At 40.5% G+C, this 25591-nt stretch overlaps 2 protein-coding genes and 1 long non-coding RNA gene across 4 annotated transcripts; 2 read left to right on the forward strand and 1 right to left on the reverse strand.

The window, feature by feature from the left end:
* Positions 1 to 1914: 1914 nt before the first annotated feature.
* On the forward strand, positions 1915 to 4765 carry epd (ependymin). Its single transcript, XM_030437833.1, has 6 exons — positions 1915 to 2076; positions 2240 to 2271; positions 2377 to 2514; positions 2613 to 2799; positions 2895 to 2976; positions 4312 to 4765. Exons 1-6 carry the CDS (start codon positions 1998 to 2000, stop codon positions 4436 to 4438), a joined length of 645 nt encoding a protein of 214 aa, XP_030293693.1. The 5' UTR covers positions 1915 to 1997; the 3' UTR covers positions 4439 to 4765.
* LOC115594064 (uncharacterized) lies at positions 4538 to 6538 on the reverse strand. The gene is made up of 2 exons (XR_003986420.1): positions 6401 to 6538; positions 4538 to 6086 (listed from the first exon to the last, which is right to left on the reverse strand). It is a non-coding gene; the product is annotated as an uncharacterized LOC115594064 (long non-coding RNA).
* Positions 6532 to 25435, forward strand: stag2a (STAG2 cohesin complex component a). Of its 2 annotated transcripts, none has more exons than XM_030437831.1 (34): positions 6532 to 6748; positions 10220 to 10341; positions 10437 to 10515; positions 11770 to 11931; positions 12016 to 12112; positions 12214 to 12290; positions 12462 to 12666; positions 12792 to 12943; positions 13995 to 14068; positions 14333 to 14456; positions 14989 to 15087; positions 15300 to 15379; positions 15710 to 15817; positions 16739 to 16847; positions 16971 to 17088; positions 17184 to 17287; positions 17405 to 17497; positions 17587 to 17676; positions 17767 to 17970; positions 18060 to 18130; positions 18309 to 18396; positions 18909 to 18989; positions 19230 to 19322; positions 19437 to 19608; positions 19696 to 19835; positions 19926 to 20027; positions 20315 to 20463; positions 20563 to 20691; positions 20791 to 20999; positions 21761 to 22001; positions 22146 to 22256; positions 22393 to 22519; positions 23111 to 23188; positions 23488 to 25435. In XM_030437831.1, exons 2-34 carry the CDS (start codon positions 10298 to 10300, stop codon positions 23509 to 23511), a joined length of 3834 nt encoding a protein of 1277 aa, XP_030293691.1. In that variant the 5' UTR covers positions 6532 to 6748; positions 10220 to 10297; the 3' UTR covers positions 23512 to 25435. The 2 variants fall into 2 exon arrangements, with proteins under 2 accessions (XP_030293691.1, XP_030293692.1); XM_030437832.1 differs by having other exon boundaries at positions 21764 to 22001.
* Positions 25436 to 25591: the final 156 nt, after the last annotated feature.

Consider the following 25591-nt stretch of genomic DNA (forward strand, 5'->3'; position numbering starts at 1 on the left):
CTATATGGACGATCTAAAATGCCAAATAAGAGTTTCCTGTCTGAAACTCTACTCAGCAATCAAATATACATTGTTTCAAAATTATTATTCTTTTTAATATGCTTCCAGTAAGGAACATTTGAAAGGTTAATATAGATTTTTTGAAATGGTATTGTGTGCGGTAATTATCCATGGTCACATCATAAGTTTGGAGAGGCGGCAGGAGTACAGGTGCACAGAACGTAAAACACATTTTAGCTATTAAAAAAAAAAAAAGAATATCAGTTTAAAATGAGGAACTGAAGCTGCTACATGTATATCTGTACATGCTTTCTTCAAAGCCACCAGACTCCGTTGACAACAGCAGTAATTTAACCTCACAGAACACGTTAAAGAAAAGACAAATATATATATCTATGTACTGCCATTGTCATTGAAGCTGTTTCTAAACATAGACTTCATCATTAAGAAAGTTGAAGTTATAGACTGCGGGGTCATCGGAGGTCACGGTGGGCCGACAGATAAACACATTTCTCACCTTTCTGCCTGAGTGCACTGAGTTGTTTGCTTGTAAGCACTGACACAACAGGGACAATTTATGTGCCGAAGAACAAAAGACAGCTGCACCAAGTGTAGTTGTGACAACAACACATTTCTGTCCCGGCTCGTGCAGTTGACCTGGTACAGACAAACCGGGCTTTCTATTTGGTTTGGATCACCTTTATAAAAGAAAGGGTAAGGGTGTTCAAGGAGGCCGGCCAAACTCACTGCTGGCCAAAAACTCTTCAGCCCATTGTTCAGCCTCATACTGGGGTTTTAAAAAAAAAAGTGTCTACTAATAAATAGTGAGACATTACACATGGTCACCAATGTCATTTTTATGAAGGGGTTACTACATGTCAAACACAAAGCCTTATTGTTGTGTTTAAAATCCCATATAAATGAAAGAAAACCATGCAGGAAGGTTTCATCTGACACAGTTTGAGCAATTCATCATCCAGAGAGAGGTTTTAGTTTTCTGACAAACACAGGCTGCATCCATGTCTGGCCATTCTAGGCTTTTGTCTAACGTGGCTTTAGGTCCACAGTACACGGCCACTTAAAGGATAAGTTCACCCAAAAAATGAAAATTCTGTCATTATCTACTCGCCCTCATGCCGATGTAAAGTCAATTGAAGTTTTGACGTCCGCAAAAAAATACAATAGTTTTACAGTAAAGAAGCATCCCAGCATTCTCCTAAACAACTGAAGTAGATAGGGACTTAAAAAAGAGTGGGAATGGATCCATAAAGCTCATCTGGTGTCTCCAGAAGCCCCAAGATCCAAGATTTTTTGGGGCTAAATTCTTCCCTGTAGCTGTTTAGCTAAAAGCGTTAGCCTGTCTGAGGTGAGTGTCTGAGCTTCAAAGCTGTAGATATTCTTTTCCAGTCAATCTTGAGTCACTTTATGTTTCGTTTTTCAGATTACAGGTTTTTTTCTCCATCAACGGTGGTGGTGGTGGTGGTGGTGGTGGTGGAGGAGAGTGCTGCCATGACGCTCCGGTGGACTACAAACTCCACTCAACTTTCCTGCCGCACAGGGTCGCGTATATGAAGACTTTGGAGAACCTATGCTTTAACCGCATCATCATCGTACGTGAGCCTGGATTGTCCTCCACGGTGTCCTGACTTGACCCCCCTCTTAACACACAACAGTCTGAAAGCTGCTTTGGAAAGCGTGGGGACAGACGGAGATAAACACTGCTAAAAAACATCTGAGGACAGCTGCGTAATCTGAGAAGAAAAGATAGCCCGTGAAAACTCTTTAATTGGGTCACCACCAGCCGCGAGGGGGGCTTGTTTGTTTCGACAGCTTGGTGTTTGAAGTCCAGCATCCTGGGTCTTTTTATGCAACACTCATCGACTGAATCGGTCGTTGTCCCCTATAAAAGCAGCAATCGATTCCACTGAAAGCTAGATGCGCTCGGGTTGTAATTTGCCATCTCGATCTTTTATTTTGTGACTCTCCGGACCGGGAAAATGTACGCAGCTGTAACGCTCTTCGTCTTCATGTGCTTGACTGCCACCACCCATGCAGACCACCATCATCAGCCTTGTCGTAAGAAACTTGTGGTTCCATCGTTTTGGTTCCCTTTTTGTGACTTGGTTTTGACTCGTGTAACATTATAGTAAAGAAAACCCCAAAGGCTGTGTAAGTTTGAAGGGTGTCTAACTTCTAATGTGTTGTTCTCACCCATCTAACTGACATTGTTGTCTTTCAGATTCCCCCAATATGACAGGATTCATGACTGTGGTGAGTTTTTTAGATCCATCTTCTGGTCCTTTTTGTAGCATTTTAAACAGAAAGCAATTAATCCTGTGTCTTTCCCTGTGAATGTATGTTGCTGAATGAAACCAGTGGACTCTTAAGGGTGACGTGAGGGCATTCGGTGCATTCACCTACGATTCGATGGGCAAGAAACTACGCTTCAGATCGAACGAGAGCTCCCCCATGAACACATCCATCGGTTTGGACCTGCTGATGTTTTTCGATGAGGTAGCCGATGTCTTTCTTTCTTTAGAGATAAATTGTTCGCTTGTTGCTGGTTTGTTTTCACACCTTGACATCTGAATCCGTCTCCAAACGCCTGCCAGGGGGTGTTCTACGAGATTGACAGCAAAAACCAGAGCTGTGAGAAGAAATCCTTGCAATGCAGCCTGCACCCTCTGGATATTCCAGACGACGCGGCATTTCATGCTGCTTACAACACTGGGAGTCCCTCCATCGAAGGAGAGGGCTTAAAAGTCAACGTGTGGTCAGGGTCGATGGCAGGCTCGAAAGGTGAGGGAGACGCTGTGAAATAATACACATGCCTTCGTTTGTGCCGAAGTTGCAGAACTCTAATCTGAGTGTTTTCCATCTGACTCTGTTTTTAGGCCATTACTTCATGTCGGTAACCATGGGATGTCTGCCTATCTCCACTTTCTACATCTGTGACTCCACAACATTCTTATTCAGGTTTGTGATTTTTCTCAATTGGGAAAAGATGTTAACTAATGCCGATATCACCATGAAACTTCCCCAGTTGATAACCTTGGGAATTATCTAACGAAATATGGACGAGTTCACACACAGATCTGATGAAGCCGGTTTCAAAATTCTTGTTTCATTTCTGCTTCTATGTCAGAGTGAAAGGTTTTAAGAGGAAACTCTGGATACGTGTGTGTTTATTCTTTATTAGTCTATAAATCCGAAAATAGGGTACAGTAAAGAGCCAGAAAAAAATGTTTATTGGAATAAAATGCCACATAAATCCGGCTGTGAACAAGGATTTATGAACCAATGCCTCTGTAAAAAGCTTCAGAGCACAGATAAGGATCAAACTGGAGTGTTCGGTGCATGTAAGCGGTGCTGAAGTTGAGATTTCTGGCTGAAAGTTCAAGAAAAAGCTGATCTTGATAAAACGGATATGTATCGTAAAATGTCGTACATTTTGGGCAAAAAGTAGTGGACAGAGTAGAAATTTAAACAAACTGATATAACCATGAAAGGTTCCCTGTTGATTGCTTGACACATTAATTACATTATTTTTTCTGCATTACAAGTTTTCTTTATGTTTAAATACGCAAATATAATTCACTATATGTTCCCAGAGAAGAAAATTTGAACTAAAATGAGCATTTTGAAAATTTTCTCTCTACTAGTCTGAAAGAGAGGACATGTTAATGGATGCAAAATAGCACACAATCTCAAAACTGACCAGTGGATGAAAAAAAAGGATGTTTTCACCTGTAATGTCTCTATAACATTTCTGCAGCCTCACAGCAAAACAGCAGACGGGGACCTTTAAAAATAGAAACAGACAACCGACAAAACAAAAGTCACACTGCTGGTTCTGCGTAGCCAAATCTCTGTATGCCACCAAGTTCCCGAATTGGTCTAAAAAAGATAGTATTTACACCCCTGACATGTCATCAAGCTTGTTAAGATGCGCCAAAACGTGTTGGTTTGGCAGATTGAGTTAAGATGATGGTTTAAAAAAGGGTGTAAATCACATCTTATCGAATACATTTGGGATCTCTGGTTAAACTGTGTGGAGCCACTTCATCTTTTATTTCAGTTGTTTGGGAAAATGCCGACGCATCACTGTTTTGCTGTGAAGCTCCAGAAATGTTTTGAAGACTACAAAAACTTCACCCGACTTTCCATCTGCGTTTTGGTTATTTTACGGTGATCTCATCCTTGAGGGCATCGGGACACTCCAGGGATATTTAAGCAGCTGTTTCAGTATCTGTTGGCAGCACAGGCTTTTACGAACGTGGAGTGATGTCATTTTTGTGTCGCTTCTTGCAGCCTCTCCGATGTCGAGACTGAGATCAAGGACCCCGATCTCCTCACCGTGCCTTCCTTTTGCGTGGGGCAGCCTCTGGAGGAGACACCTGAAGGGACAGTAAACAGTTTCCTCAACGAGTTCATGTAGGCGAAACCTCACCAGCAGGAAAAAAAAAAATTATCTAACCCCTTATCCAAGTGTGGCCTGCCAGAACTTTAGACTTTCCTCTCCTTTTTCATGTGTGACTCGACTTTTTCGTGTGACACTGCACTACATCACATCTGTTCCCACCCCCCTATGAAGATATGGCTTTGAATGGATCATTCTGTATACATACATTTTGCAATGAGAGAAAGAGACATGACATGGATTATAGAATTAGTCATAATTACTAACAGTCGGTGGCTCCTCAAGTCGGTTCTGCTCACAAAACCTGTAAAATGTGATTAATGGAACAATAAAATGTCAAAGCTGTCAAAAGTGTGACGAGACGTTTTTTTTCTATCCGAAAGCATTTCCTTATTTGTTCGACTTGCGGGCAAGATTTTCAGTGAGGAACTGCAAACCATTCCAGTGCTATGACCAGATTATACCCCATTTACTGTTCCATTTACTCTCTGTGCTTTCTGTACTCTGCAAAGTGTAAACAGCAGATGACACAGAGCATCTTAATTATATGCTGCCCAGGGAACCAGTAGCCTGACAGTTTGACTGAACACAATTTTAGCATTGTGAGTATACAACCCAACGCAGTCTTACAACCTTGTTTCTATATGAATATAAATACAGGTGCATCATGTAGTTTTGAGAAAAACGTTTTAAGATAACAACAATCTTCACTTATGGTAAAAAACAGCACAAAAAAATGTATACTAATTTACTGAAAGGGCCCTTTTTAACGGCAGTGTTCTGTGGACCTTACTCCCGTTGAGGAGAGCTTGTTTTATATGGCAATATATATATTCAATATATAGTTCCGAGTTTGCATTATTACCTTATTAATATTGTAAATATTAACTTTCAGAGTTTGAGTTTTTAATTTCCAAAATGACAGACTGCACCTTTAATATCAATATATTTGAGTTTGTATCTTTGTGATTATTACAAATACCAATATAAGCATATTAGTATTAGTTGTATTAATACTGAGTTGTATTAAATGGGATTTTCCGGTCTAAATGATGTATGATATGCTCATACCAACATGAAGGCAGTGATGACAGCAGCTCGCTGGAACTTAGAAGTGACCTAAGTGCAAGAATACAAAACAAACATGTAATTTTGGGAATAATACAGCAAATATGTTCTATAGAGGTTTACATGTTGACTAAAATGAGCTCCTGTTACCTGTTACAAAAACACCGTAATAAAATACTATGTACCGCAGCGCATGTTTTGTCTGCTTCCAATTACATACGTGTTTGAGGAAAGAATTTGAGAAACTGTTCCGATTGTGAACGCACATCTTCTTTTTGTTGCCCAGTCGGAAGCAGGTGAAAAAGGTTCTCCAACAGGGATGAGAAAAATACCAAAGATTAAAAACTTTGACATGTTTGCAATTTACTGCATATGATGTATATTTGAGTCTTCATCACTTGGGTGTCTCATAAATCAGACGAGTCTGTTCTGAGTCATTCACCCGGCCTAAGTCTTAAATATGTAAATCATTACATATTCCATTATGAATCATTGATACTAGGTACCAAAAATGTTAATACCCACCTATTACAATACTTCATTTGAGTACACAGAATAGATCAAAGAGGAGGACAGCTTGCTCTTCACATGAAATAGGCTGAGGAGACAAAAATGTGGATTAAATGACGATGATGATGATGATATTATAGCGATAACTGCGTGGATAATATGTTTAGATGTGTTTAAAGAAATCAAATGTGCCCCAGCAGACAAAGAGAGAGGGCAAAATAGGTTAATGTTTGTCAAATAATCGAGATGAGGAGGACTGGGTTATTTAGCCTTGTCATCTTGTCTCTATATAATGTAGGTTTTTTTTTTTATTCACTGAATGCAAAAACGTCTAGGTGGTTCTAAGTATCTTTCCATACAAAGAGACATGCAGATCAATGTTAAGACCTGTACTGAACACACCTGGGCTACGTGAGCTCAGTGCTGACTGTGTTTACTGGACTCTGTGAGTGGAGCTGTGATCAGGAGTCAGGAGCTCTGTACAGACATGACCCCGCTTCTCTTCCCTGCAGTTCCCGGCGCCGCCGACAGGTGGGGTGTGTGCTGCGTGCATAACAACCGAAAATACAAACTGTGCCTTGATATGTTAGCCACCAAGGAGCTTCCTAACGTTAGCTAGCACATTTTTTTTTTTTTTTTCAGATTTAGAAAATGACAGTTTGTGCAGGAAACTGACGAAAACATCTTCTTTGCACAGAACGCGACGTTTTGGATTTATTTGGCTTCGGTCCTTATTTGATTTAAAACGAGGTAAGTTGTAAAATGGCGGATAGCTAGGTTAACGTCCAGGGAGTTTGTCATTGATGCAGCTGAGCTGGTCAGTTGGCCAAGCACTTGACATTACTGTTAACTGGAGTCTTTATCACGGAAATACGACTTCACAGGAATAAATCGGACGTGATTAACGATGACGACCTAACCTGTCACGTTAGCCAGCTAACGTCACAGCTAACGTTAGCGGCGATGCTAGCCAAACTAGCGACAAATCCGACGCTGAGAAAATACGTTAAAGTGTTGAAGCGAGCCCGGAATCAAACGTTCGTGACTCGGCACGAGTAAAGCGGTCAGACAGGGTGTCTTAATATAGCTATCAAGGTAATGTCTCGGCTAAGATATCACATGTCAGCTAGCTTGAATTGGCCAGAGAGCTGCTTGGCCGTCGTAGCACAGACGGCACTTGTGGAAGAGATGAGAGTGGATCTGAACCAGCAGCCTAGGAAACATCTGCAGATGCGTTTGTAGTTCGGGAAGTGGTACAACTGCGCGTGTCTGAATCGTTTAAAATATCAACCTGGTTTTTTTTTTTTTTTAAGTAACGTTAGAGTTCACCATGGCAACGAAATACTTGTGAGAATATTGTGTGTCCGAGAAACGTAACGTTGTGTTGATATGTCGGCACTCAAACCGGCGTGTTACGTTACGTTGCCATTTATGGTCGTGGGAGTCTGGAGGCAGAGCGACCATGTTGTGTTTACATCGCATGTTGGGGGATCGCCGGTGACAGAGTGAGAGCATCGCGTAAACACGCCCCCACTGATCTCCTCTCTCTCTCACTATGTGTCATGGAGTTAACACTGGGACCTGTATACTTATAAACCTTTTATAAAATCATATTTAACGATACCATTTTAACAGCCAACCCAAACCTCCATTTGTGGAAATATGTTCGATACTGTTAATCATTTTGTTTACAGAATATCAGGAAATATAGACAAATGTCACGTGTTTTTCTCACGATCTTTGCATTGTTCCATATTTTTTTATGTTTGTATAATTATGATTGTAGATTCTGAAGCAGATAAGCTACACTTTTGAAAATTGCATTAGAAAAATTAAATATGAAATTAATTCACATGTTATTGACAGTACAGAGGGGTTATGTTTTATTAAATGTTAAATATAAGCTGCTGGAAATAAAAGTTCTGGTTGGGCAGTGAAAAAATACTAAATGTATACCCTTGTATTATTTCATATGTGCATACACAAGTGGAAACTGCAGTGTGTCAGTGCACTGAGGTGGGCCTGTACATGCTAATATGTCTATTCATTTCACATTGACTTGAACACACTGTATATTTTATGTCAATCCAATGTGTGGCGTGATTGAAGTCAAGCGTACAAGGGATTTACCAGTGTGTCACAGAAGCGCGCCGTTGATTTCCAGTGAATGAGTGATGTCAGTAGCTCATTTGTGTCAGTCTACAGGAATTCGGTTGTAGATTTAGTGTGGCAAGTCACATACTGCTCCACTTACCTACCTGTGTTGGTCAGAACAATGTGTATTCAATTTCGGGTCAAGAGGTCAGTACAGGTCGAACAGTTTGGAGAGGACGCTCGGGGTCGACCGATATAGTTTAATGATTATTGTTATTCAAGGAGAGTGTTAACCAATATTGAAATGTTAGAATGTGTTTGATTAAAATAGAACTTTTCAACATTTAGCGTAAAACAAAAAAGACCTTATCTTCAGTGGTGACATCTGCAATGAGGGTTTAGAGAAAATAGGGACAGGCACGGCAGAGATATGCCTTTAAACTCGATGAATGCTTTGTTTATTACAGCAAAATGCTTTGGAAAGCCTTTAGTTGATTTCAGTTATTTAAATTGTAGATATATTGAGTAAGTAAAAGTAGGAGGTCAATTTGGTTTTCAACACCTAAATGTGTTCAACACTGTTGTAGCTGTAGCGCATATTAATTGCTTTTATACAGCTGGATAGCTTAATCTAAAAAAAATATAGCGCCTCAATTTATCAGTTCATTTTTTATTTTAGATTAATAATTGGAACCAGCAAACTAACAAATAACCCAAATTATGACATAGACAAGTAATACGGCCAATATTTGCTTCAAAATGTAGCCGAGTAAAGGTGTAAATACTCAAAGTGCTTGGATTTTTAGGACGCATCCCCCACCTGTGAGCTAACCAAGTTCACCACTCCACAGTCATTATTCTAATATGCTGTACCTTATGTAGCTTTTCACTTAACAAACAAAAAATGAAATTGTGTGATTTTGGATCAGTCGCTCAATTAGTTTTGACCTACTAGCTGCAAATACTCCCTCAGCGCTTTTTGTCCTCACATAAAAATGAGCTTTATTAAATTTGGCAATGCCACTGTACTGAGTTGGTATTGGTTATTCCGGTCAACCGCCTCCTTTGTACCACTCTCTGTTGTTTCAGTGACTATCCAACTGTTGCTCATCCCCTGAAAGGTCAATCATCGTGATCAGTCATCACAATTAAAAGTGTTCATTACTTCAGCAGCACTAGGTAGTAAAGACAACTAGAATTGTGTGATTCAGAGCATGGCAACAACAATTAGAGGATATGCTTTCTGTATATTCAGCTGCAGGTTGAGAGTCAAAGATAACTGATGTATAAACTCAGAATAATCCACACAGTTGGAGACAAAAGCGGGATTTGTTGAGCTGTCCGTGTGCATAGATGAGGAAGTAAGTCAGTGCAGCGACTGAGGAAAGTACCTCCATTAAGCCTGTAACAAAAGCTCGGTTGTTGAGGAGATCTCTGAACAAGATGTGTGATTGAAGTAGGGGCTGCATCTAATGACAGTTTCGTCGCCAATTCATCATTTGAGATAAATCAGTTCATTGTTTTGTCTGCAGAATATCAGAAAATATTGACAAATGTCATATGTTCTTCTCAGGACCTTTGCATTGTTCCATTGTGTGTCTGTGTTGCGGAGAATTATGGTTGTAGATTCGGGGGCAGATACACTGCTCACAGTACAGGAGGGTTATGTTTATTTATTATTCATAAGCACCCATCAGGTCTGCTTGTCCTAAAGAATGAAAATACATTTCACTGAGACACACTGAAAAACAGGACAGGGTTAGAAGTGCTTTTCTACCAGTGTAGTCATTACAGCGGTGGCCTTAAATGAGCCGCAGCGAATACTATTTTCCTTGGCTTTTATCAAACATGTTATCTCTGCATGGTCAACATCATCTTGGCGTATAAAAAGATTATACACAGAATTCATATCGCGGAGGTTTTTGAGCCGTGCAGTGCCAGACTAGTAGTAAAGAAACAAACACCTTCTCTTCATCTGTTGGTCTGTGGAGCGTTACATATGGTCTTGAAACTGAGCCATATAAAACATGTGCCGTGATTTATTTGTGAGTTACTGCAGCCAGAGTGAGTGTAGTCGTACATCATCACACTGCTCTGATGTCTTACTGTCTTATTCTCTATGTGCAGCTGAGAGATACCCTTGTGCTTGGGGGTCCGGAGCAGTCGAAGCCACCTACTCCAGCAGATCCAGAAAATGTTAGAGAAATGATAGCAGCGCAGGATTTGCACTCAGAGCTTCAATTTCCCCAGTAAGCAGTGCATCACAGAAATGTGTTATTAAATTAAACGTGTTGTTTTTCCAAGTCTGTTTCCTGCTTGTAATGCCTTCATTTGTTGTGTGCAGAGAAACAGAATCTCAGTTATCTTCAGATACTGACTTTGAGGATCCTGATGGCAGAAGTGCGAAGACAGGAAAAGGCCTGGTATGTTTTTCTAACCTCCCGTCTTCATTATCCATATCTGTCCGTGTTTAATCAAGTCCACGGGGAAGCTTGAGCCAATCCCAGCATGCAATTTACCATATTTACATGGTGGCCATTTCCTCTGACATCATGCTCAAATGGCATGCTGCTGTGTTCCAGTTTGCAAGTCCTTATAAAGGAGGGGATTTGTCATTTAACTGCTTCCTGATTGATGAGCAACTGTAATAACAGTTGATGGTGTAAATCTGGAGGGATATCGGGACATATTTCAAGGTTCTGTTAGACAACAGCTAACGCTAGCATTCAACTACTTCTTAGCTAACATTATTTGATAGTGTATACAATAGGAAAGTTGTAAACTAATTCTAAAATATCAACACACATCGTGGACACAGAAGTAAAACACACTGGATGTAATTAAATGATAACCAGACGAGGAAGTTGTGGAATGCTAATGTTAGCTAATGGCTAATCAGATATGTTGCTTTACCTTAAAGTATATGGCCCTAAATTCCTCTCGATTTTTCACTAGCCGTCTCCTTTGTGTTGCGGATCAATCAGGAGGCATTTGTCAGATTCCCGACGATTTTATGACTTGCATTTGGAACAGAGCGGGATGACATTATCCCAGCATTTGAGCAAGGAAAAAGGCTGTGGTGTGAAGATGGTATATGAAACACCCTGAACTGGTTTTCAGTATGTTACAGGACTAACGGGGAGTAGAAGCAGTGTGATAATGTGCAGCAAATGTGTTTGAACCGGGGCCAAATGAGCCCGGGTTGCTCAGAGCTAGCTAGGCAGCTAGGCGTTGGGTGTCATTCAGAGTGGCAACGCCCTTTAATATAATGCAAACCTTAATATAATTCAAATGAGCAAGTTGCATAAAAATTCACACCCCCAACAGTTAGGGGAATTAGCTATAGAGACCTCAACTGTTTTATGTACCAGGCTATAAACACGTTTATTTCTGCTCTGAGGTTGGGCATGTTAAATGAGGGCTTTATCTTTATGGGTGGATTAATTCGCTTTTGGAGCCAGCCTCAAGTATCCTGAAGAAGAACTGTAGTTTTTGTTACTTGCGGGTAGGCTTCATTTTTAAGTGTGCATACAGACCACTCTATGACAAATTTCCCTTCTTTATATAGACAACCTATGTAGATATTCAGGTAATAATCTTTTGGCTTGACTCATGACAAATGTTTTCTTTAACTAAATCTTTTAATTTCGTATTTCATGGACCATCTTTCTCCCCAGCTGGCAGCCAGGAAAGGGAAGAAGGCGCTTGGAGATAAGGCCAAAGGTGTGGGAGCAGGCAGGGGCCCTGGTGTTGGCCGGGTGAATGGCCATCATCAGGAGAACGGGATGGAGAATATGACCCTGTTTGAGGTGGTTAAAGCGGGGAAGAGTGCCACGCAGGTGGGTACACACAAGTGTGGTCAGGTGATTATGTTTTGTTCTGCAGTTATTTCTCACTGTAATGGAATTGTATTTATTTTTCAGGCTGTTGTAGATGACTGGATCGAGGCATACAAACATGACCGAGACGTTGCTCTCTTGGACCTAATCAACTTCTTCATTCAGTGCTCTGGCTGCAGAGGTAAGTGTCTGAAATAATGTCTGTCAATATGTAGCAGGTTTGGTGCCTGAAAGCAAAGTATTGAGGTAAACTCTGCTGCCACTGTTTGTTTCCTCACGTAGGTGCTGTGAGCGGAGAGATGTTCAGAAACATGCAGAACTCCGAAATCATCCGAAAAATGACAGAGGAGTTTGATGAGGTGATGCAGGATGCATTGTTTTCTTTTACAATAATTTGAAATAAAACCATAAATCTGTGCAGTTACGAGATACCAGCATGGCAGGTGTTTATGATGTGGCAGACATAAAGTGTGAAACGAATGTGATGCTCTTGCCGTGAAGCTGATCATCTCACTGCTGCCACCTCACAGGACAGCGGCGACTATCCATTAACTCTGTCAGGACCACAGTGGAAGAAATTCAGGATAAGCTTCAGCGACTTCATTGCGGTCCTGGTGCGTCAGTGTCAGTACAGCATCATCTACGACGAGTACATGATGGACACAATCATCTCACTGCTCACCGGCCTGTCTGACTCACAGGTCAGGGCGTTCAGACACACAAGCACACTAGCAGGTCAGTTTTTAAAGAACAGGTTTCACTTATGAGTAGCCATGCCTGTCTTGCACGCTCGTGCTGTTAATGTCCCGAAGCTGTTATTCGTTTAGGCGTGTATCTGAACTGTGTTGTTTTTTTGCCAGCCATGAAGTTGATGACAGCCTTGGTGAATGTGGCTCTGAATCTAAGCATCAATATGGACAACACGCAGAGGCAGTACGAGGCAGAGAGGAACAAGGCCGTTGCCAAAAGGGCCAATGATAGGTTGGAGCTGCTGTTACAGAAGCGTAAAGAGGTGAGAGGAGAGTTAAGTTGTCAAACACTGTCGCAACTACACAAGCTTTTAGGAATGCGTTAAGTGTCTCTCTCAAAGATTGTTTGTGTGGTTGTATTTCTATCAAATACCATTAATGACAAATTGTAGCTGCATTTGCTTCATGCAAGTATATTTGTGTATTTTTGTATTGTTCATCCAGTAAATTCATTTATGTCGATTTATGTGAACTTTGTACTAAATGGTTCGATGCTAAACTGCATTTTATTGAACTTGTACCTACTTAGTGTCATGACGATAAGGTTAGGTCTCACCTTGAGCCTGAATGAAACTCAATTTTTGGAGCTGATACCAATATTAGGGAGTAATAATTCCGATTTGAAATTATCAGCCGATATGCACACATTTTAGGCAATGATCCCTCAAATGGAGATATCAAACGCAGACACAGAATCGCTATGAAAGTAGGATTTTGTTAATAATAAGCTTTATTGTCTATAATGACATAAGTAATTTTTTATTTATTTATGAACTATAAATTACCCAACGCATATTTTTCTACATTATAGTCTCTAAAAACAAGTTTCAATGACGATGAATATGAGACACAGTATACTCTGATACCGATATCGCTTTCAAAGGCCAATATTGAGTGATAATATCTAATGACCGTTGCATCCTTTTCACCATTGAACACATGTGTAATCAAAAGTATGCAAATGTTCTTTTTACAATTTCTGCTTGTTAAAGGATAATGCTGGTTATAAAAGCAGCATTGTTTTCCTCTGTTAAAGCATACAGTATTTATACTACAGTTTTTAAGGCATTTTTAAAGACTTACCTCTTCAGAGGGAACCAACGGGCTGCGGGCTGACCAACATATCGTTGGCTGAAATTTGTTGAAAGTCAGAAAAAATTAGAATAATGCAACTTAACTGAAATAAGATCTCAGAGCTCCTCCTGCACAACCTCTTTTTGTATTTGAGGGCTGAACAAGGCAGAAGAAGATAAATTGTTTTGGTTGTTTTCATGCAACTAATTTAAAACAAGTCACTTTGTGTTTCTCCTCCAGCTTCAAGAAAATCAAGATGAGATTGAAAACATGATGAATGCAATTTTCAAAGGAGTGTTTGTTCACAGATATCGGTAAGTGAGTACTTAATTGATTTCCACATACTGTGTGTTGACTGTGGGATTAACTCTGAGGTGCCTCTCACTTGAGTCGTAACACAAGAAGCAGGGACCGCTCTGTTCTTTTCTTTTTAGCTTTAGGGCGCCCTCTAGTGAAAAATGTATGGCAACACCAATATGGGTCCCTCTGAAATGAGTTTAATACCTTACAGCTATGAACAGTTTACACACGTAATAGGCCATACGTTGAAGTTGAATCAATGCTCTTGTGTTTTCTAGTGATGCCATTGCTGAAATCCGAGCAATTTGCATTGAGGAGATTGGGGTGTGGATGAAGCTGTACAGTGACGCCTTCCTCAATGACAGTTACCTGAAGTATGTCGGCTGGACTATGCATGACAAGGTGAGCTGATGAAGTGATAAAATAACCTTTAACGTGTATCGTCCAAAGACCAACTAACCTCAGTTTAAATCAAGCTTTGTCAAGACTTCCTGCACTCCCTTCATAGTACAAGTCATGCAAAGTCCTATTTGCAGAAACTGACTGTAAAAAGCAGCTCTGAGTAGTGTGAGGTTTTGATTTTACAGTATAGTAACATCACATAAGGTTCCTGTTTTCGCTGTCTTGTCCCAGAGATAAGATTATGTCTTATTGTGTGTTTTTCAATGTGTATCATGATGAGAAATGCATCCATATCTGCATAACACGAGCAGAAGCGTTTACTGTTTGAGGAGTCAACGTAGTCCATATCATCTATGTAAATGTGATCAAGTGTTTTGGCTATGACAAATGAATGGAAATTCAAACACCCCTAAATAAATATTTTGTTTATTGGGTTGCATAAAGACAAACATAATATGGTTAATAGCAAAGTTACACCTGTGTTTTCATTCAAGCAGAGGCATTATTTGATGTATTTCTACTGTGACTTTAGCAAGGTGAGGTGCGACTCAAGTGCCTGACTGCCCTGCAAGGCCTGTTCTACAGCAGAGAGCTCGGCGCACGACTGGAGCTCTTCACCAGTCGCTTCAAGGTGAGCCAGCTGCCACATCACTCGGAGAACACTATAGAGGCTGCTTGTGCATCGTTGAAATGTGTTGAACACTTGCAAGCTTTTTACAGCGTCTTTATATGCCAATAAATAAAGAGCGATAACATAATGTTGACTTTATTATACCCATAATGTTATGGAGATAGTCCAGCTGAGATACTGTATCTGAAATATAAAATGACTCTCTTTGACAGGACCGCATTGTGTCTATGACTCTGGACAAAGAGTATGATGTCGCAGTGCAAGCCATTAAACTACTGACACTCGTCCTACAGTGAGTAATTCTCTCTCCTTCAGTGGCATCATTCTGGATTTGAACTTGTTACATGAAGATGTATTATTTGTCTTCTTAGACATAAAACTAAAAGTCAACACAGGTCTCATCTCAGTACAGATTTAGATTTGGCACAAAGTAGAACGACGACTTTTGTCTCATCATGTTTTAGTTTGTAGCTGAGTGTTACTGGCTGTAATATGGGCAGAATCATACCACATTTTCTCTCATCACACTATCTTCTCTACAACCTGTCAAATAACAATTTCACACCATTAACCTTAAGTCTAATTTTAAATGCTTATCCATGTCACGCGATTCATCTAACAGGAGCAGTGACGAGGTTCTGACAGCAGAGGACTGTGAGAGTGTTTATCATCTGGTTTACTCAGCACATCGACCCATCGCTGTCTCCGCTGGAGAATTTCTGTTTAAGAAGTAAGTGTTTGATTGGTCTCTCGAAAGTGATCATCCTTCCAACACGTTTATGTCGGGTCACATCAGATGCAGTGTCATAGAAAGGTAACTCATGTAAGGGTAATGATGAGGTGTTAATCCCTGGAAAAGTAGGAAAAGGCTCCAATGCATGCATCATTACCACTGTTGATCTTGTAAAAGGCCTGAGGGCCAAAAGAATTTTATATGGAGCCAGAGTGTGCAAGACTTTTTCCACATCACATGAAGTGTCAGAAGAAGCCGGTAATAATGACTCTGTGGTTACATAAGATGACATCAGATTCATCCTGTTTCACAGCACAAACAGGGTAACAATGAACTGTCGTGATGACATTGAATATAGAAAGTAGAGACAAGAATCAGTATCTTAAGACCATCTAAACCAGGGGTTTGCAACCTGCAGCTCTTTTTCTCCTCTGCAGTGTTTTTTTAAACACCATTGTTGTAGGCCTTAAGTGATTATTACATTCTCCGTTTGTAAAAATGCTTAGCCTATACTTATAATCTGCTCAGGTGAATTGGGATTTTTGCCAGGAACTGAATGACCCTGAGCTGAGCACGGCTATCATTGTGTTTTATGCTCAGGCCCAAGAGTTGTTCAATGTTCAAGTACCATAGTAACCCCGAATAGCCCACTGCATAGGCTAATTTATACTTTTCAGGCGGTGTTACCATCATTATATGTAAGGCTCAAATATATATTTTGCAGCTCCAGAGAGAAGGAAATTATAATTGTATTTAAATAACAACTATGGGGAGTCATAAGATCTGGTAATGTGTGTGACACCCCCACGGCCGTCCCACTTCACAGCTTTTCCAAAGGCACCGCAGACAGAGCAGTTGTTTATTCCACCTACCTTAACGGGGCATTTTTAAGAGTCTGTTTTATTGCTGTCATTAAAGGCTCTTCAGCCATCAAGGTCCCGAGGAGGAGGGATTACCCAGGAGGGGCCGGCAGAGTCTTAACGGCAGCCTTATCAAGACCACTGTCTTCTTCTTCTTGGAGAGTGAGGTAACCAGGCCTTTGTGTCTCTCTGCTTAAACCCTGAAAAATGTCCATTGTCTGGTACAAGAAGAGTGATTTTACCTTGCTTCAGTATATTTTGAATATTCATTAACTATTGATGTATTACAGCTCCATGAACATGGGGCCTACTTGGTGGACAGCTTGTGGGACTGTGGGTCAGATTTGTTGAAAGACTGGGAAACTATGATCAGTCTGCTGTTGGATGAGCCCATGCCAGGCGAGGAGGGTGAGGGTCACTCTTTTAGACAGTTACTGGCTGACAATTTCCTCCTCTGATATTTCATGACATTGTCAGTAACTTTCTGTTCTTGTGATTTGTAGCCCTGACTGATCGCCAGGAGACGGCTCTGGTGGAGATCATGCTCTGTGCCATTCGGCAGGCGTGTGAATGTCACCCACCAGTAGGCAGAGCCACGGGGAAGAGGGTGAGTGTGGGGTCCTTGATCGAGAGAGTATTCACCTTCTTTATTTCTTGACTCATGTTGTCAACAGACCTTCTTCATGTTGCCAACATGGTTTTCTTTTTGTGGGGGGGAAAAAAGGTCCTGACCGCAAAGGAGAAGAAAACACAGCTGGATGATCGAACACGGATCACAGAGATGTTTGCAGTAGCGTTGCCTCTGTTACTGGCAAAGGTGATTCCCGTCAGAGATGACTTGCAAATTTGAGCAGCAGGTTTAATTTCTACCCATTCAACCTAACTGCTTCTCTTTTCATGTCACAGTACTGTGTCGATATTGATAAAGTGACCAATTTGCTGCAAATACCAAAGTACTTTGATCTCGACATCTACACAACTGGCCGGTTAGAAAAGGTTTGCCAATGTATTTCTTTTAAATTTTCGATTAAACTTGAATCACAGCATTTACAAACAGTGACCATGCGCTCCCATCTTCTCATTAAGCATTTGGATGCCTTGTTGCGGCAAATCTGGGAGGTCCAGGATAAGCACACAGACACGGAGGTCCTGGAGGCCTGCTCTACCACGTACCACTCTCTCTGCAACGAAGAGTTCACCATCTTCAACCGCGTGGACATCGCCCGCTCCCAGCTGCTCGATGAGCTCGTAGACAAGTTCGACAGACTCTTGGAGGACTTTCTACAGGAGGTGGGTGCTGCGAGATTTTTCTCTGCGGGGAGGGTGTGAAAGCGTGGGTCATTTCTGGGCTTTCACAGGTTTGATATCTTGTTTTTCAGGGTGAAGAACCAGATGAGGATGATGCCTACCAGGTTTTATCGACACTCAAGAAGATCAGCGCCTTTCACAAGTAAAGCAGTCAACACGTTTGTGCGAATGATTTAAATGGATGATGACAGTTGTTGAAGGTTTTATCATTTGGCATAAAAGTATAGAGCATAAGTCTTCTTTTGTGAAATAACGTGATTAATGTTAATTTGCATGAATTATGTTACTATGTATTCATTTACCATCCTTTTTGTTACCAGTGCACATGACCTGTCTAAGTGGGATCTCTTCACCAGCAACTACAGGCTACTCAACACAGGTCTGCAGAACGGGGATATGCCTGAACAGGTATCACAGCCCTAACAGCAGAGTCTTCTCTAACTTTGTCAGTAATGTCCCCGAAATGTCAAACCTACAATTTCAGGCGATCAATTTGTTACATACACTCAGGTATCCATCCAAAGTCTGAATGAAAATGAAACACAAAGTAACCACTAGAAGTCTGAAGTCTGTCTCCACAACAAAACTTTGAACTATTTATGAAATCCAGACACATTCATGCTGTGAGGAAGCCGCATCTTTTTTAAATAATACACTTAAAATATGAAAGCAGTAAGGTTGGGGTAGGGAAGGAATATGAGTACTGCATTTATACACAAACCGCAATGAGGTCTTGGAGGTGTCGTTCTTATGACATCACAATTAATATTGCTCCAGGACCACCATTTATCTAAGTATAAAAACATGACATGAGTCCTCTGGCCATCTGTGTAACCTGATTTCTCTGAGTAAGTAAGTACGTGTAAATACACGGACTGAAACCTCGCGGCTCATCTGATCTGCTTGCCTTCTTCCCCCAGATTGTGATTCATGCAATGCAGTGCACACATTACATCATCCTGTGGCACCTGGCCAAGGTGTCAGACGGCACTTCATTAAAGGTATTTATAATTTGATCGTGATGCACTTGTTGGGATTAAAAAAATGCAATATGTATATAAGGCAAGGGCGAAAGAAGGATTTCAGTTCAATAAGCGAAAGATTTTTCTGAAATAGATACAGTATCGCACCATCACGTTAGCTACCCTGACAAACGACGTCCTCTGTGGACTACTGAATTAATACATCTATATTGATTATTCACGTACAGCATGGTCTAACTGAACATTTGCACCTTTCAGGGTGATATGGTGACCTTGAGAAAGCAAATGAGAGCTTTCTGCCTCATGTGTCAGCGCTACCTGAACAGCATCAACACGGCAGTTAAAGAACAGGTGGGATTACGCTGATTTGGCACTGACTTTTCCACAAGGCCGCTCCTAAGTACCACTGCAAATTTTGTTTGGTCAGTATTTTTCAAAAATGCTGAAGTGTCGTGTCCATTCCAGGCCTTCACCATACTATGTGATCTGCTATTGATCTTCAGTCACCAAATTATGTCTTCAGGCCGGGAACAACTGGAGCCTCTGGTCTACACGCCAGACTCCTCTTTGCAGGCCGAGCTGCTCAACTTCATTCTGGATCAAGTGTTCATTGATCAGGATGATGACAGCAGTACAGGTCAGAGTTGATCACCATTTATCAATGTGCCAAGTTTGCTGCTAACACTTTATTTTCGTAATATTTGCATTATTTTGTATTTTTCAGACGGACAGCAAGATGATGAAGCCAGTAAAATCGAGGCTCTGCACAAGCGGAGAAATCTTCTAGCTGCCTACTGCAAGTTAATCGTTTACAATGTCGTAGAAATGAACACTGGAGCAGATATATTTAAACAATATATGAGGGTAGGTTAAAACCCCTTTTTAAAATCAATTCAGAGGAATTCCTCCTACTCTGCTCTTCTTTTTAACAGTTTTCCTTCTCTTCCTTCCTAGTATTATAACGACTATGGAGATATCATCAAGGACACGATGAGTAAAACAAGACAAATCGACAAAGTTCAATGTGCAAAGACGCTTGTATTGAGCCTGCAGATGGTAAGATGGATCATTTGTGAAAAGATAACATTTACTTTTGCTTTGAGTATTTCTTTTTGCAGAACTTTGTTGCCAGCATGTCTTCCAGATGGTCTGAAAGAAAATATGAAAAAATTGATAGTGAAAAACTGTTATGTTGATCATCTCTTTTAGAAACGGTTGCTCCAGTTAGACTGGATTAAATAAATTGGGCTACAGGTCTAGGACTTGCACGTTTTGTCTATGAAAACACTTGTAAAGAAATATGGGGGAAAAAAAGGTGTATTTATTGTTGTTTTCTTTTGCAGCTGTTCAATGACATGCTGTCTGAACTTGGCTTCAATGTCGACCGCTCATCGTCGGCCTTCTGTGGCATCAAAGAGCTCGCCCGGCGCTTCTCACTGACTTTTGGCTTGGATCAGATGAAGACCAGGGAGGCAATCGCCATGTTACATAAGTAAGTAACCAGACTTTGCGAATTTCTTACAATGACATTGGTGTTTTTAATAAGCAAAGCTTTTTATTTATTACATCCCTCTGCATCTGTTTGTTTTAGGGATGGAATTGAGTTTGCTTTTAAGGAACCTAGTCCCCAAGGAGAGGGCGGTCCCCCGCTCAATGTAGCCTTTTTGGACATCCTGAGTGAGTTCTCCAGCAAACTCATCCGGCAGGACAAGAGAACAGTGTGAGTTTGAGCCACAAGGCGTGAGCACAAAGTGTTTTCACTGAGCACGGAGTCTGACGAGAAACTTGACTGACTGTTGTCAATCTGACACTTCCACAGTCACATGTACCTGGAGCGATTCATGACATTTCAGATGGCCCTGCAGCGAGAGGACTGCTGGCTTCCCCTCATCTCATACCGGAACTCCCTGCAGGTTGGAGGGGATGACGACACCATGTCCATCATCAGCGGGATCAGCAGTCGAGGGTCCACCGTCAGGAGTAAGAAGTCCAAGCCAGCAGCTGCTAGCAAAAGGAAACTGCCTGAAGGTGAGCAATGGACATTATTGTACTTTACGTACTGCTTGCATAACTTTGAACTGTGCCCACTCTTAGATTTAAAGACATTATTTTAACAGTTTGATGTTAAAGTTGCTAAATGTGTGGTAGTCGGGTTGAGGTACTGTTCACGTTTGAACCCGAGTAAGGGTATTTTATCTTTACTCCCTCTTTTACTCTAGATGTGTGAACACACATGAAAATGTGCAGAGGCCTCTCTCTCTCATCCTGTTTCCTATCTATCTCCAGCTGTTCTATCAATAAAAGGCCAAATTTTTATTTTAAAAAAACAACCAAAAAACTAAATAGCATATTGGTGAGGAGTTTTGGATGCAGCCAGTAGCTCAGTGTTGGTTTGTGAAAGTGCTTTACTAAAGTCAGACGGGGAAAACTCACTATTACCTCCAACGACAACCTCTCCAGCCAGCTAAGTGAGATACGGACATCTCATTCACGGAGGGTTTAATTTCTTTGTTTTTGGCTGCAGGCAAGCTGACGGTAGCTGCGGCTGGTGCAGGGGAGTTTGCTTTCAGACTATAAAACATGATTTCGGTGCTCTGTAGTAACAATGTTATTCAGCCGGTACCCTTAAACCCCTCTGTCAGTAGTTGGCAAACAGCAAATACAGTCACAGGGTTGGAAATACGTGCATTTCCACGATGTGTGTTGTTAAGCAGGGAACAATGATTATTTGAGGCACGTCCTCTATCAATACAAAGTGTCCTGTCATTTAATAAAATTCTCCTGTGCAGCAGAAGAGAACAGCTGCAGCAGCACGGATGCCGTTTGGATGAACCGCGAGCAGAACGTGCAGACGCCGGTGATGATGCACTCGCCCCACCTCACCTCCACTGTACTGAGGGATCCAAAGAAGATGAGGCCGGAGGACAGCTACGCGGCGGCATACGCCATGCCAACAGAGCAGCATCCCCATCAGCCTGTCCCTCCCCAGCAGCAGCAACACCATCCCCACCAGGATACCATTGATTACAAGTACAAAGCCTTTCCTTGTACCTTTACTTTTAACTTAGCTTCAAGTAAACATTTGCAAATGCATCTTTTTATGGCATCTTGTACTACTTTTGTTAAACTACGGCCATCATGAAGTCATGTTAAATACCAAACGCTGTCCCACAGTACCCAGGTTACTTGGATGCTGACACAGAGGCAACAAGCCGAGGCCCGTCAACAGCAGGAGAGGGTCAGCATGCACTACGCCAAGATGAGGAACCACATGCAGCAAGCAATGTGAGAGGGCACTTCTCTTCAGGGTTCATGGGTTTTAATTGTGGGAGAAAGCATAACATTTAACATTTAAAAAATTATATCCAAAGCATGTGAAAAAAGTACAATCTCTTAACAAGTATCTGTGTGTGCTCCTCAGTCGTCGAGGCTCCGGACTCATGGAGGATGACGAGGAGCCAATAGTGGAGGATGTAATGATGTCATCAGAGGACCGCTTGGAGGACATCAATGAGGGCATGGATTTTGACACGATGGACATTGACCTGGTAATTTAAACCTGCACTAAGGGGACAAGAGGAGACAATCTGTTAACTGGAAACAGTTATTATTTATTCACTCTTCCAGCAGTAAACGAGGAAATTAGCTTTCATTTGGGGTTATATTACTATCCACAGTCATCCTCTACAGAGGGAAATATCTGGATCTTCAGCTACAACTTGTTTAACTTTGTTCACAAGCTAGTTGCTAACTGTGTGCTGCTGATTCTTCACTGAGAACAGCTGGTTTTGGGGACTGAAAATGACACTATGATCTGACTATGAAGCTCTATAAATCAAAGGGGAGCTGCAGAGGCAGGAGATTATTCTCACTGTCATTTGATGTGTCGTAATTAAAAAAAAATTAAAAAAAAAAGTTCCCACACACTTTTTTACTGTTTGTGTTGTCCAGTCACGCATTATTGGTAACTCTCCGAGCAAGTTTTTCCAAAGGAAAGGGTTAAAAGAAAGAAATTTGCACATAAAAATGACTGTAAGCATTTGATTGCCACAGTGAAATGCTATACATGAAGTCCACACAGTCTTTTATTTCCTTTACATTTTGTGGTGCATTGTTCTGACTGAGTTGTTATCTTTCAGCCGGCATCAAAGAATCGCAGAGAAAGAACTGAACTAAAGCCGGACTACTTTGATCCGTCTTCCATCATGGATGACTCGGTGAGGATTCAACTCTCCTAATACCATTTATTTATTTAATGCTTTTGTCAAATTTAAAAGTATGGTTTGATAATTTGGTATTTTACAGAGACTGTGAGTGGCCGTGGCTGCTTATAAATTTTAAGCTTGTAAAGTCATGATTATGAACATTGTTTAGGGATAATTATGAAAAAGAAAAAATGGCAAAGATGTTTTTCAAATACTAACTCACTACGCAGATATTTAAAATGAAATGAAACATTGTTTTTTCCTATTTTTATGATTGTGGATCTTTAAATTCTTTTCTTTTCTATATTTAGGTTCTCAATGTTTCAATGTTTTAAACAAATTGAATGAACCACGGAGAACGTGTCGTCAAAATCCTCAAGAAACGCAGACGACGGTCCTCTGTGAACATCAGAATGGAGTGAAATGGACTACTGCAACTGGTTTGTGAGACACCAACGTTTGCCTCTTCAACATTTTGTTAAACTTTTAGAGGGAGAGCATGAATTTGAATTTCGTTCTGATATTTTCACACACCGGAGTTAATCTAAAAAGCAGTACAGATAGTGTGTGTGTGGCAGGTACGTGGTGAGGAGAGGATAACAGACTGAAATTCAAATCGATACTATATACCTTTAACCTTTTTTCATTCGGTAGACAAAACTTGTCTGATGTAAATACGTAGTGGCCAATATACAGGAGAGGTGAACGCAATTTCACAGATGAAAACATAACAGCCCTGCAGAATAATCCCACCGTTAGGACTCGTTGAGCGTTCAGTCGTTGGACACTATTGTGACGTTGCACTTTGCCGAAGAGGTGTTAATTTAACTGGATGATAATTTCACAGCCATATTTTTTGAGATTATCACAGGCAGCGATCGAAGCCTCTCTGATGCAGTCGAAACAGAAATTAAACACCGTCAGCTTTATCAAAGACTGCGTTATTAAAAGTGTCGGTGATATTGCGTTCACCTGCTGTACTTTTAAAAATACTGTAGACTTTGGCATGGCATGTAGCCATATATCAAAACACGTACGCAGTAAAGTATAATGTGAACTGGCGTCTCATACTGTTCGAAGGCCTCGCCACAAACGATATACGACATTCTCAGATTTCTTTGTGATGGTATTTTTTAGAAAATGTTATGTGTTCTGCTTTTATACCGTATAGATTAATTTTGATTTATAGATATTTTGTAATGACAATCAAAATGTAAATGAATGGTTTCTAATCATGTAATTTCACATAGATGCTGAAATAATCCTTTTTTGATGAAAGTGATTATGTTACTATAGATACGGCCGGCTGTTTGTATTTTTTCTTTTCATCTCTCTGCTGAAATTGAAATTGATGGCTGCATCTAAAAATTATTTTTTAATATTGGGAGCATTCACAGTGTCACGCATAACAATTTTGACTCAACGTTAAACATGTAATCTCTCCTATATCTCGATTATTTCTCTCCACTGTATAATATCTAATAATATCTAATAATACAGACATGCCATGATTACAATTGTTAGAAGAAAAGGACTCGGTTGAGACGGGAGTGTTGTTTTCTTTCTTTTTTTCAGCTTGAAAGTGTGCAGAGGATTTTTTTTTTTCTCCATTTTATTTGATGTAACACTGTTGTGTGTGTGTGTATAAGAGTTATAAAAAATATTCTGAATCATAAAGTTTAAGAAATCTTTAGTCAACTATTATAGTATCGGAAATGTATATTATACAATAACAGATGTGTAATATATTGTGAATCGGTGCTCGGTTTATATTTGCATTTTTCTGTTTGCTTGAAATTCTATAGGGGAAACGTTAATGAAATAGAACGTATCTATTGGAAGTTAACCTACCAGTTTTGGAGTACACATGCAGCACATGGTTTTGTTTGCCTTTCAATCGATTGTAGATGTATTTCTTTACCTCTGTGTGTGTCGGCCTGGTTGGCAGATTTCAGATTTTATGGAAAATGATGTATTCATATTGTAGTTAGAGACAAATCCCCTACTTTCCTCAGAATCTCACTATAAACCGGAGAAACGGAACACATGGTCATTACCATATATACACACACACACTAAGTATCCATGATAGGCATTTGAGAAAAATAAATCTTAGAATTGCCTGTAAAAGTTACATTAATCATTTTATTTTGGACCTTTTTCCTGTTTTGCATTGAACTGCTGAAAAATGTGCATACATCTGTATGTTTACACATATTTAAAAATATTTGTGTATAATAAATTTGTGTTTTTATTCTATTTTCAAAGTGCCCGTGCTTCCTTTAAGATTTGTATTCATGTCCGGATATGTAACGTGTGCAGAATAAACACCCTTTGATTGTGTGATGATTGTAAATACACTGATGTCAATCTATACTTACAAATTAGGTGTACATGTGACAAATTTATATTGTA

This window comes from Sparus aurata, chromosome 13, assembly GCF_900880675.1.
Source record: "Sparus aurata chromosome 13, fSpaAur1.1, whole genome shotgun sequence".
Taxonomy (NCBI): Eukaryota; Metazoa; Chordata; class Actinopteri; order Spariformes; family Sparidae; genus Sparus; species Sparus aurata.

Coding starts and splice junctions, on each gene's coding strand:
- epd (XM_030437833.1), top strand. CDS start 1,998: ATGTACGCAGCTGTAACGCTCTTCGTCTTCATGTGCTTGACTGCCACC. Junction 2,272..2,376: donor TGACAGGATTCATGACTGTG/GTGAGTTTTTTA, acceptor GAATGAAACCAG/TGGACTCTTAAGGGTGACGT. Junction 2,800..2,894: donor GTCGATGGCAGGCTCGAAAG/GTGAGGGAGACG, acceptor CTCTGTTTTTAG/GCCATTACTTCATGTCGGTA.
- stag2a (XM_030437831.1), top strand. CDS start 10,298: ATGATAGCAGCGCAGGATTTGCACTCAGAGCTTCAATTTCCCCA. Junction 20,028..20,314: donor TTGTATTGAGCCTGCAGATG/GTAAGATGGATC, acceptor TTTCTTTTGCAG/CTGTTCAATGACATGCTGTC. Junction 20,692..20,790: donor CGGCAGGACAAGAGAACAGT/GTGAGTTTGAGC, acceptor ACACTTCCACAG/TCACATGTACCTGGAGCGAT.